This window comes from Pristis pectinata, chromosome 29, assembly GCF_009764475.1.
Source record: "Pristis pectinata isolate sPriPec2 chromosome 29, sPriPec2.1.pri, whole genome shotgun sequence".
Lineage (NCBI taxonomy): Eukaryota > Metazoa > Chordata > Chondrichthyes > Rhinopristiformes > Pristidae > Pristis > Pristis pectinata.
This window is the reverse complement of record NC_067433.1, coordinates 4,889,893-4,902,731: the sequence shown is the minus strand read 5'-3', so window position 1 is coordinate 4,902,731 and position 12,839 is coordinate 4,889,893. Positions and strand designations below refer to the sequence as shown.

At 53.3% G+C, this 12,839-nt stretch overlaps 1 protein-coding gene across 5 annotated transcripts in view; it reads left to right on the top strand.

The window, feature by feature from the left end:
- The window catches only part of LOC127584346 (BTB/POZ domain-containing protein KCTD9), a 41,368-nt gene that overhangs the window by 4,400 nt on the left and 24,129 nt on the right, over positions 1 to 12,839 (top strand). For 2 of the 5 annotated variants that reach the window (XM_052041065.1, XM_052041063.1), the window contains exon 1: positions 8,918 to 8,976. The exons of 1 other annotated variant lie outside the window; for it this stretch is intronic. In XM_052041065.1, coding sequence (XP_051897025.1) covers positions 8,929 to 8,976 — 48 coding nt within the window. In that variant the 5' untranslated portion in view covers positions 8,918 to 8,928. Of the gene's footprint in view, positions 1 to 8,917; positions 8,977 to 11,752; positions 11,963 to 12,839 lie in introns of those variants that run through there. 2 more of the 5 variants (XM_052041062.1, XM_052041061.1) reach the window with 1 other exon arrangement.

Here is a 12,839-nt window from a genome sequence, read left to right as displayed (position 1 = left end):
TACCATAGCGCAAGCATCGGAAGCCAAGGGTGGACAGATTCTCCTGGACATAGTTGACAAATCAAATGCCAGTTCAATGTAATCAACGACTTACATTTTCAGAGCACCTTCCTGAAGCCAGCAAAGCCCCATGTTGTTGGACAATGAGATATGTAAACATGGTCAAAGAGGGAGGTTCTAAGGTGGAGGGAGAGATGGAGTGGCAGAGAGAGAGGGAGGGAGGGAGAGAGAGAGAGAGAGAGAAAGAGGGGGAAGGGGGAGTGGGGGAAAGAAGGGGGAGGGAGAGAGGGAGGGAGACAGACAGACAGCTGAATACAGCTGTCAGTGGAGATTAGTGGAAGAACATGTTGTCGGAGCTGGAGCAGGTTACAGACGTCAGTCGAGATGTTGGTCCTGGAGTAGATTAGAGAGTTAAGGAGGACTTTAGGGGCTGGGACAGGTCACAGAGATAGGCAGGACTGTAGGGCTGAGGAAATGACAAGGGTGGTGAGGGTTATAGGCTCCGATGGAGGTCACTGAGACAGGGATGGGTCTGTGAGCCGCAGGCGACCAGAGAGATAGGGAGAGTGTTAAAAAGGATGGAGGAGGTTTCAGAGGTAGGAACAGGGGCTAGGGGAGGTTTCAGGGATTAGAAGGATGTAGGAGCTGGAGGGGACACAGAGAGGGAGAGGTGTGGGGGCTGGAGGAGGTTACAGAGGCGGGGAAGGGTGTAGAGACAGAGGGCGTTATAGAGACAAGGATGGTTGTGGGGGCTGGGAGTGCTTTTGAAATGAGAACATGGAACAGATGAGGGAGAGGACAGAACAGGAGGGCGAGATTTTAAAATGGAGGATTTGCTGGTCTGGGCTGGTGTAGATCACAAACCAAGTACGGGTGTAGGCAGGGGCTCAGTGAATGATCTGGGTTCGCAGAGGTTGGACACAGAGCAGCAGGAAGTTCAACTTTTTTGATCTACTGGAGACCCAAGTGCGTGGGTCAAAATTCAACACTCGGTCGCTGCCCCTGAGAACTACTCAGGCCTCCAGTGCTGCCTAGTGCAGTCAAATAGCAACTACCCCCTTCCTCAAGCACCGGCCAGCAATGGGTAAATCCCTGAGGGCCCAACATGTCAGGGTGACGTGTCCCAATGGGAAACCCCTCCATGTCTCTGTGTCTCTGCACCACACTCTCCAAGGACAGGAGATGCTGGAGGGATCAGTGTGACCACCATCAGGGACGTCTCAAGGAGGGCAAAGCTCACACTTAGGCAGTGATTGAAGGGCTGAAGTGATTGGCTGGTTGGCCGGAGATCAGAGGAGAGAGGGATGTGGGAACAGTGAGTCAAGGACACTCCCTCTTCCCACCTTCACTGTTTCACCTGGGCACCCATTCCCTGTCCGATGGGATTAACCCTCCTCACCCACCTCTCCCTAGTTACTGGTACAGGGAATCCCATTCCCATTAGAGGGAATTAACCCCCTCACCACCAGTTACTGGTACAGGGCAGCCTGCTCCTGTTGAGGGGATTTTCCTTCTCACCCTGTGGATGCTGAGGGGGAAGCCCACAGACCAGAAAGATCAGAAATTGGGTTTGAACAGAGGAACAACACAAGATGCAGTCGCATGGCTGGGAGTGAACAAAAGATCCCCACAACGGTCAGCGGCAGAGAGAAAAGCAGGTATGTGGGACCACGTTACTGGGAAGTGCAAAAAACAGCAGGCTGGTGATGGATCGGGATTTCAACAAACCTAACATTGACTGGTTGGACAAACTTGGGTTGTTTTCTCTGGAGCATCAGAGACCTGAGAAAAAGTTTATGAAGTCCTGAGAGGCACAGGTAGGGTGGACAGTCAGAATCTTTCTCCCAGGGTAGAAATGTCAAATACCAGAGGACGTGCGTTTAAGATGAGAGGGGGAAAGTTTAAAGGGGATGTGTGGGGCAGGTTTTCTCACACAGAGAGCAGTGGGTGTCTGGAACGGGCTGCCGGGGGTGGTGGTGGAGGCAGGTACGATAGTGACATGTAGAGGCTGTTAGACACATGAATATGCAGGGAGTGGAGAGATATGGATTCATATGCAGCAGAGGTACTGTGTTCAGCACAGACATGAGATAAGTTATCTTTACTAGTCACATGTACATTGAAACACGCAGTGAAATGCATCTTTTTTGCGTAGAGTGTTCTGGGGGCAGCCCGCAAGTGTCGCCACGCCTTCCGGCGCCAACATAGCATGGCCACAACTTCCTAACCCGTACGCCTTTGGAATGTGGGAGGAAACCGGAGCACCTGGAGGAAACCCACGCAGACACGGGGAGAACGTACAAGCTCCTTACGGACAGCGGCTGGAATCTGAACCCGGGTCGCTGGCGCTGTAAAACGTTACACTGACCGCTACACTACAACACTACTGTGGGCTGAAGGGCCGGTTCCTGTGCTGTACTGTTCTCTGTTGTACGTATTAACTGGGGCAGTAATGCGGTAAGGAGATTAGATGGATCAGACTTCTTGAAATGCATCAGGAAGTTGTTTTAAATCAGTATGTTCAGCTCCCGAGGGGACAACATCGGATTTAGTTCCAGGAAATGAAGTTGGGCAAGGGGAGAGGTCAACAAGGGTAGTGATCGTAATTCAAGTCGATTCAGCATAGGTGCAGAAAAGGACAAAGGCAGAACACGATGAAACATTCTAAACCGGGGCAAACTGCACATAAAAACTATTGGCTGGTAGAATCAAGGAAGAGCTGAAGATAATTTATACAGGTGACCGACACGTTACAGCAGTTGGGGTAACAGAAATCCACCCTTACAGAATTCACAAATCACCACCAGAAAATCTGAGTAAAACTGAGACAAAATTTGCTCTCATGAAAGTTATGTGAAAACAAAGTAATTAAATGAACCCCAAATTTATTTAATTTCAATTTACAGATGATGTGACTTGGCACTAGGGAAATCATGATACGGATGGTTTTCTCGGAATGTAAACCCCCCTAACACGGGGATCACCTGTAAATACATGAATACAAAGAGGGTTATAATGGAAAGAGACCAAGTAGCAGTCTGAATAAAAAGTCAAAGTCGAGTTTGTTGTCAGATGCACAAGTTCATGTGTGCACCAGGTGCAATGAAAAACTTACTTGCAGCAGCATCACAGGCACAGAGCATCAGATACACAACATTCACAAGAAAAACATAAATTAAACATGAATTATACACACTTTTTACAAGAAAGAAACACAATTAGAATGAAAAGAAACAAAGTCCATTGTAATGCAAAGTGGTCATAGTGTTTGCTATACTGCATGTGATTAGGGTTGTGCAGGTTGGTTCAAGAACTGAATGGTTGAAGGGAAGTAGCTGTTCCTGAACCTGGTGGTGTGGGACTTCAGGCTTCTGTACCTCCTGCCCGATGGGTAGCTGTGAGAAGATGGCACGGCCCGGGATGGTGGGGATCCTCGATGATAGATGCCACCTTCTTGAGGCAGCACCTCCTGTAGATGTCTTGATGTTAACTGCCGTTCCCTATGCACGGCCCCTCAGTATGCAAACAAATTTCCGTTTCCCACCTCAGCCTGTTTTCGCCTGGATCTCAGTTACCTGCCTGACAGGCTTCGTACTCCCTGTTCCCTCAGCTCCATTGTCCCAGGGAGCCTTGGTTTCGTCCCCTCACCCTATGCCCCAGCTGACGCTCAGGATAAGAAGCTTGCCCACTGCAGGCTTCTGTTTTCCCAGTGCACGGGCAGTGAGTGAAGGACTTTGACAAACTTCTGCAGATCTACACTAGGAAGCAGTCTGACTGGTTGCATCATGGCCTGGAATGCTCAGGAACGCAAGAGGCTACAGAGTCCGTGGGGACTCAGCAGTTCCATCACGGGTACAACCAGCCCCCCCCACCATTGAGGAACATCTACAAGATGCGATGTCTCAGGAAGGCAACATCCATCATCAGGGACACCCACCATCCGGGCCGTGCCCTCTTCTCGATGCTACCGTCAGGCAGGAGGTACAGGAGCCTGAAGACCTCAAGGTTCAACAACTGCCATCAGGTTCTTGAACTGACCTGAGAAACCCTAACACTGCCTCGGACTACATCTCTTTTCCTCTCTCTCAACTTGCACTGATGCCGTTATGTTTATCTTGTCCTGTAAGTTATGTATAATTAAGTTTAGCATAGAAACATAGAAAACCTACAGCACAATTCAGGCCCTTCGGCCCACAAAGCTGTGCTAACATGTCCCTACCTTAGAAATTACTAGGCTTACCCGTAGCCCTCTATTTTCCTAAGCTCCATGTACCTATCCAGAAGTCTCTTAAAAGATCCTATCGTATCCGCCTCCGCCACCGTTGCCGGCAGCCCATTCCATGCACTCACCACTCTCTGAGTAAAAAACTTACCCCTGACATCTCCTCAGTACCTACTCCCCAGCACGTTAAACCTGTGTCCTCTTGTGGCAACCATTTTCAGCCCTGGGAAAAAGCCTCTGACTAACTTTAAGCTAACTTATGTTTGTAATGTACACTGCTGCTGTGTGAAGTTAACTTTCATGGCATGTATCCCCTGGGGATGGACACCTGTGACAATAACCTTGAAGTTGAACTCGAGGTATCACACTGCTCCGCCAGTGGTAGTGAGGCAGCGGTGAGAATGGTGTCACATGATGCGAGGGGGGCCGTGTGCACTTGATGTGTCACTGTGTGCCACGTGTGTATGTGATTAAGCAGTAGGTGTGGAGAGTTTCCTCTGGGGTGACTCAAGCTCATGTGAGCAGGAACCAAGAGTGAGATAACCTCGGCCTTGTGTCCTGCACCGTCCCCTATGGCAGACCCATGGTACAATGGGGGGGTTCAGCTCTCTGCATGATCAGCTTGTTCATTGCTGCAGAAACCACCACCCCCCCCCACACCACCTCTCCCCCCTCTGCCCCCGCAGAGCTGGGTGCAGGAGACTGCCTCCTCTCCTTTAATGTGTAAATATCTCCTGAGGGGAGGATGTGTCACCTCACACGCATGTGGAGCCATGACCACAACTGACTCAACTGGCACTGGTTCATGTCCCTGACTGGTATTGGTATTGGTTTATTGTTGTCACTTGTACTGAGGTACAGTGAAAAACTTGTCTTGCATACTGACCATACAGGTCAAGTCATTACAGAGTGCAGTTACATTGAGTTAGTACAGAGTGCATTGATGTAGTACAGGTAAAAACAATAACAGTACAGAGTAAAGTGTCACAGCTACAGAGAAAGTGCAGTGCAATAAGGTGCAATGTCACAATAGGTAGATCGTGAGGTCAGAGTCCATCTCATCGTATAAGGAAACCATTCAATAGTCTTATCACGAGTGGGGGTAGAAGCTGCCCTTAAGTCTGGTGGTACGTGCCCTCAGGCTCCTGTATCTTCTACCCGATGGAAGAGGAGAGAAGAGAGAATGACCCGGGTGGTGGGGTCTTTGATTATGCTGGCTGCTTCACCAAGGCAGCGAGAGGTACAGACAGAACACCCAGCCAGCAGCAACCCATCCATCTCCTGAACACGGCAGCTCCCAGCTCCTGCCCTCGACATTCGCTGTGTGTTTGTAACCGAAACATACAGAGCGGAGGAGGCTACTGAGGTATGTAAAATAATTAGATGGCAGGAAACTTTCCCCCATCAGAGGAAGATAAAACTGGAGGGCACAGATTAGGGAAAGGGGGAACAGGAGGACACTTGGTGTAAATTGGCATCAAGCTTGGCACAACATGGTGGGCCGAATGGCCTGTCCTGTGCTGTACTGTTCTATACTTGGAAGGGGAGGAGGGGATGGGGGGAGGGGGATGGAGGGGATGGAGGGGCAGGAGGAGAGGATGGAGGGAGAAGGGATGGAGGGAGAGGGAGGGGATGGAGAGGAGGGAGGGGGAAGAGGGATGGGGAGGAGGGGGAGGAGGAGATTGGGGATCTGACGGGGACCTTCCTCACCCAGGGAGCGGTGAGGACCTGGAACACACTCCCTGAGAGAGTGGTGGAAGCCGAGTTGTTGACGGCATTGAATTGGCCATTCACAGAAGGTTACAGGCTGGTGTTGGAAGATGGGTGCCCAGGGGTTGGTGTGGACGTTGGGGGCCGAGTGGCCTGGGGGGGTGTGTTGAGTCGGGGAGGGGATGACTGAGTTCTGGAGGACCTTGGACAAGTGTTGCTGAGTGTGGTGAAGCGGCTGATTGTGTGGAGATAGGCGCCCCTCAGTGGCACAGAACATGGTGACACCTTGGAGAATAAATCACACGTGGGACGGACGATGCCAAGATCAGTCCCACCCACTGCTCACCGCCCCCTTCCCTCCCAACCCACATCCTGATCCACGAAGCCAGCCCCACAACTGTTGGCTTCGGTCTCATCCCGACCTCCTGCGACCTCGGTCTCACGGCACCTTACAGGATGCAGGGAGGGGTCAGATTCCCGGCTCGTCAACCTTCTCAAACCCCAACCCTCCCCAACCTCTGCGCCTTCCGCCTGGGAACAGGGGACGGTGAACTCCAGCTGGAGGTGACCCGGGGAAACCAGACCCAGTCCCAAACATCGGAGCAACCAGGCAGAAACATACTGAGGAACAGTCCCCCTACTACCATGTCCGTCCACGGCCTCCTCGACTGCCACCCTCAGGCCAGACGCAGGTTAGGGAGGCAACACCTCATATTCCGTCTTTGCAGTCTCCAACCTGACGGCATCAACATCGATTTCTCTAACTTCCAGCAACCCCTCCCCTCTGTTTTCCCTCAATCCTGTGGCCCCCTCGTCCCTTCTCTTTCCCCTCCCCCGCCCTCACCACCTGCCCCTCCCCCACACCTTCCTTCCTCTGGTTCCTCACCTCCTTCCCTTTATTCCAAGCTCCACCATCCTCTCCTATCAGATTCCATCTTGTTCGGACCTTTGCCTCTTTCACCTCTCGCCTCCCAGCTTCTCACATCTCTCCCTTTCATCCCCCTCCACCCCCGCCTACCTTCCCCCTCTCACCTGGACTCAACTATCACCTGCTGGCTCGTGCCCCACCCCCTCCCCCTGCCTTTTTATTCTGGCTTTCCAATCCTGACGCTCTCGACCCGAAACATCGACTGTTTATTTCCCTCCATAGATGCTGCCTGACCTGCTGAGTTCCTCCGACCTTTTGTGTGTGTTGCTCCAGATTCCAGCATCCGCAGAATCTCAGGGACATAGAACATAGAACGCTACAGCACAGTACAGGCCCTACGGCCCACGATGTTGTGCCGACATTTTATCCTGCTCTAAGATCTCCCTAACCCTTCCCTCCCACATAGCCCTCCATTTCTCTATCACTCATGTGTCTATCTAAGAGTCTCTTAAACGTCCCTAATGTATCTGCCTCCACCACCTCTGCAGGCAGTGCGTTCCACACACCCACCACTCTCTGTGTAAAAAACGTACCCCTGACGTCCCCCTTATACCTTCCTCCAATCACCTTAAAATTATGTCCCCTCGTGTTAGCCATTGTCGCCCTGGGAAAAAGTCTCTGACTGTCCACTCGATCTATGCCTCTTATCATCTTGTACACCTCTATCAAGTCACCTCTCATCCTCCGTCTCTCCAAAGAGAAGTCTCTGGCAGCCACAGCAATACCACAGGGGCCTGAACTCAAGGACCAATGGATGGGTCTTCCATGAAAAGTTAAGTGAAGCAGCGAATCTAATCCATCTCATGGTTTTTAATTGCTCTCACGGAGGGAGTCAGCAGAGCTTCTCTAGGGTTGGCTGGTTAGCCAGATGAGGAGAGATTGAGAAGGCTGAGGCCGTCTTCACTGGAGTTTAGAAGATTGGGAGGTGATTGCATTGAAATGTACAAAATCATTGAAGGGTTCGAGGGGCCGGGTGCAGGGAAGACGTGCCCCCTGCCTGAGGAGCCTAGGACCAGGGGCACAGGTTGAGAATAAGGGGCACGTCACATAGGACGGAGACAAGGAGGAGTTTCCGCCCTCGGTCATTGTCATTGACGCAGAAACGTGCCCTTCAGCCCACTGAGTCCCTGCTGATCATAAGATCCAGTTACACTAATCCCATGTTATTCTCCCCCACATTCCCATCGGATTCTGCTGCCACTCTGTGAAAGGGGGCGAGCCGGACGATGCCGCCCTCGGTCCCCGGGTGTGGCAGCTGCTGGCCCCGGTGGACTCGCTGCCTCCCATGGGCAGCCTCGTCTTCACCACCTCCTCCTCCAGGCCGGCAGGGGGCGGTGCGGCCTCCCGACGGCAGGGGGCGGTGCGGGGTGCAGTGCGACCTCCCAGCCGGCAGGGGGGCGGTGCGGCCTCCCGACGGCAGGGGGCGGTGCGGCCTCCCGACGGCAGGGGGCGGTGCGGCCTCCCGACGGCAGGGGGCGGTGCGGCCTCCCGACGGCAGGGGGCGGTGCGGGGTGCAGTGCGACCTCCCAGCCGGCAGGGGGCGGTGCGGGGTGCAGTGCGACCTCCCAGCCGGCAGGGGGCGGTGCGGGGTGCAGTGCGACCTCCCAGCTGGTGGGGGGGCGGTGCGACCTCCCGGCCGACAGGGGGCACGACGACCCCTCTCACGTGATCAGGCGGAGGGCGCATCTCCAACGATGCCGCGGGAACAAAACATAAAAGGCGGACACGCGGCCCGCCGGCGGCTGCGGTTACTGAGGTGGTGCCGGGGTTGCCATGGAGAGCGGACGGGCTCTGTTACCGCGGTAACGGAACCTGAGGTCCGGTCACATTTGCTTCCTACTTTGTACCAGGAGCCTTTTCAGGGACGGACCCGTTTCCGGCGGCCCTCCCTCGTCTCCGTCCCGCTGGCACCGCCCCTTCGTCCGATTGGCGGGGGCTGCTGTCGATCTTCCGCGCCCGCGTTCCGAATGGTGGCGGCTCCTGTCAATCAGCTGCCGCGTGCCGTCCGTAACTTCCGGTTTCGGTGAGCGTGTCCGGGAGGGGGGGGGGGCTTCGCTCGGTGGCGGCAATGCGGCGGGTGACGCTGTTCGTGAACGGGAACCACCGGCACGGCAAGGTGCGGGCGGGGGACCGGGGGACCGGGGGACCGGACCCAGACCGAGGGAGGAGGGGGAGGGAGGGGAGGAGGAGGAGGGGGGAGGGAGGGGAGGAGGAGGAGGAGGGGGGAGGGAGGGAGGAGGAGGGGGGAGGGAGGGGAGGAGGAGGGGGGAGGGAGGGGAGGAGGAGGGGGGAGGGAGGGGAGGAGGAGGAGGGAGGGGAGGAGGAGGGGGGGGAGGGAGGGGAGGAGGAGGAGGAGGAGGAGGGAGGGGAGGAGGAGGGGGGGAGGAGGGGGGGGAGGGAGGGGAGGAGGGGGGGAGGAGGAGGGGGGGGAGGGAGGGGAGGAGGAGGAGGGGGAGGGAGGAGGGAGGGGAGGAGGAGGGGGGAGAGGGAGGGGAGGAGGAGGGGGGGAGGAGGGGGGGGAGGGAGGGGAGGAGGAGGAGGGGGGGGAGGGAGGGGAGGGGGGAGGAGGAGGAGGGGGGGGAGGGAGGGGAGGAGGGGGGAGGAGGGGGAGGGAGGGGAGGAGGAGGGGGGGGAGGGAGGGGAGGAGGAGGGGGGGAGGGAGGGGGGGAGGGAGGGGAGGAGGAGGGAGGGGGGAGGGGGAGGGAGGAGGAGGGGGGAGGGGGAGAGAGGGGAGGAGGGGGGAGGGGGAGGGAGGAGGAGGAGGGAGAGGGGGAGGGAGGGAGGAGGGGGGAGGGGGGAGAAGGAGGGGGGAGGGGGAGGAGGGGAAGAGGGAGGGAGGAGGAAGGGGGAGAGGGAGGGAGGGGTGGAGGGGGAGGGAGGAGGAGGGGTGGGGATAAGAAGGGATGGTGGGGGGGATGGATGGAGGAGGAGGAAAGAAAAAGGATGGATGGATGGAGGGAGAGGGATGAGGGGAGGGATGGAGAGGTGATTGGGAGGAGGAGTGATGGGATGGTGGGGGGTGGAAGAGGGATGAGGAGGAGAGAGATGGGAGATGAGGAGAAGGGGGGACGCTGGAGGGGAGGGGGACGGGGAAGGGAGGTGGGAGGAGGAGCGAGGGGGATGGAGAGGGATGTGAGGGGGAAGGGATGGGAGTGGGGGGGCTGAGAGGAGGGGGGTGTAGGAGGGTGGGGATGGAGGGATCTGTCCCTCAATACTATCGATTGGTAAGGCAGGGGAGCTGATGGCATTGATTAACACATGGGAATATAATGTTACTGTCACAGAAGTGGTTGAAAGAAGGGCAGGGGGAACGCATGGTGTAGAATCCTCAGGTGGAATGGAGAGTGTAAAAGAGGAGTTTGCATTGCATTGTCAAGGAATCTAATACAACAGTAAGGAGAGAAATTATTCTGGAAGGTTCTTCAAATAGGACGGTGTAGGTGAAGCTTAGAAATAAGTGTTGATTATGTCGTCCCAGCCTTTCTAATGTTATTTTTGTAACTGTAGTTCATCATGTCAGGAACCATCCTTGTAAATCTTCTCTGGACTCTCCATAACCCCTTTAAATCCTTGCTATAATGAAGTGACCAGAATTGAACACAGCACTGCCGTGCATTATAAAGATTCAGTATGACTTCCCTGCTTTTATACTCTATTAATAAAGCCAGGAATTGTTTATATTTAAAACTTCCTCTCCTGCACCCGTTTTAGTGCTTGTTCTTCATTCTCTATTGCTTCCGATTCCTCTTAGCAGCAGGAACCATTTCACATTTCTCCGCATTAAACTTCATCTGCCAATTCCAGGAGTCTGTCGAGATTCCACTGCAATCCACAACTATCCGTTTGGCAGTTCATCAGTTTTGTCATCCATAAATTTAGCAATTGTGGCTTGTGCCCCAGATCCTGGTTTTAAGGAGAAGAAATCTTTGACCTGAAAAGCAATGGCCTAATGCTGATCCCTGGGAAATGCCACTATTTGCCTTCCTCCAGAGTGGAAACCAACCATTACCCTCTGTATCTGTTACTTTGCCAACTTTGTGTCTCTGCTATCAATGTCCCTTCTATGCCTTGTGTTTCAACTTTGTTGATAAGCTGCTTATATCGGAATTATTATCACTGACGTATGTCATGAAATTTGTTGTTTTGGAGCAGCAGTACAGTGCAAGACATGAAGACATAAAGATTACTATGTTACAAAAATAAATAAATAGTACAAAGAGGAATAATGAGGTCGTGTTCATGGACTGTTCAGAAATCTGATGGATTATGTGCACTTTATTAAAGGCCTTCTGGATGTCCAGTTATTCCCCTCCATCTGTCACCTTGTCAAAATATTGGTTAAACACACCCCTGCTGGCATGCCTTAATTAATCCATTTTCCTCCAGGAGGGAGGGAGCACAGGTTGAGGCAGGTAAGAGGTCAAGGAGAAAGGGTAGAGACAGAGCCTCGGGTCAAGTAACAAGTTCAAGTGGCGTTAAACCTTTAATCCAAATCCCACAAGTGATGGAACAACACTAAGAACACAAAAGGAGTAGAAAAGGAGTGTGCTTTGGGCTTTTCAAGCCTTCCCCGCAACTCAGTATATTTTCTTGTATTATCTTCGTTTTCCTTTTGAAATCCAGAAATCCATCCAGTTCTGCTTTGAATACATTCAATGACTGAGCCACCTCAGCCCTCCGAGGCAGAGAAATCTAAAGATGCGCCATCCTCCGAGTGAAGAAATTTCTCCTCGCTTCCAGGCCCCAAATGGTCCACTGCTAATTTTAAGATTGTGCCCCCTGGTTCTGGATCCTTCAGCCAGCCATCCCAGGTGCAACAAACCACCTCCTGGAGGAACTCAGTGAGTCGAGCAGCATCTATGGGGGGTAGTGGGGGGAGGAAATGTCGACATTTCAGGTCAAAACCCCGCTGATGCAGGCTTTCGACCTGAAACATCAACTGTTCCTTCCTCACCCCCTCACAGATGCTGCTCAACCTGCTGAGTTCCTCCAGGAGATGGTTTGTTGCTCCAGATTCCAGGATCTTCAGTCTTGTGTCAGCCATCCCGGGAACCAGTCAAGGTGAATCCTCACCGCACTCCACTGTCAAAAGTACATCCTTGGTAAGTTCAGGAGACCAAAATTGTGCCCAACACTCTGCGAATGGTCTCATGTGACTGTGTACAGGGACACTTGGACTGCTTTGAATGTTGACAATTCCCCTCCATCAGCACTTCTGTTTTTTTATCGGTGGAAAACCTCGATTTTTCCGCACTATCCTCCACCGCCTGTGTCACTGGTGTGGAAAGTGACATTGTCACAACACAAGCAATGAAGATGGAGAGACTGGAGGAACGAAAGTAGTGTCGCCAGCAGGCTGGGAGGAAGTGTTATTTTGCTGACCCCTTTTTTTTATCCAAGGCAAAGGGCATATCTTTGAGTCAGGGACAAAATCCAAAGCCAAGGGCACAGGACTTGGTGCTAGGGGTAAGGAGCTAGTGAAAATGTGGCGAGAATTTAAAAAAAAAATGGGATTGGTGCGAATGGGTGTTTGATGATCAGTGTGGGCTCGGTGGGCCAAAGGTCCTGTGCCTGTGGTGTGTTCTCTGACTAAGACAGGACCAAGGGGTAGAGACTGGGTTGCGATTTCCATTTTGGGCTAGTGGGAAACGAGACGTGCCTTTGCATTGGAAGCTCTGCCTGGCTTCTGAAATGGATCTCAGCTCAGTGCGTAGTTTTATTATTTTCCAATTGCAAAAGTTTCATGAGACTGATGCCCATTGTACCCAATCCAGCATTACATTTGAGATGCCTGGATCTTCGTTGATGTTCCCTGAATTGATGAAGAGTATGATACCTGTCTGTAGTTGGTCTCTGTATCTTCAGGTTGTTCAAACTTTCCTGCCTGTTGCCAAAATCCCGCCTGTTCTTTAATATTACAGTAGTTTGGAGCGTCCCCAGGTGTAAACCTGTTTAGGGTTTATTTATCCCAGACTTCTG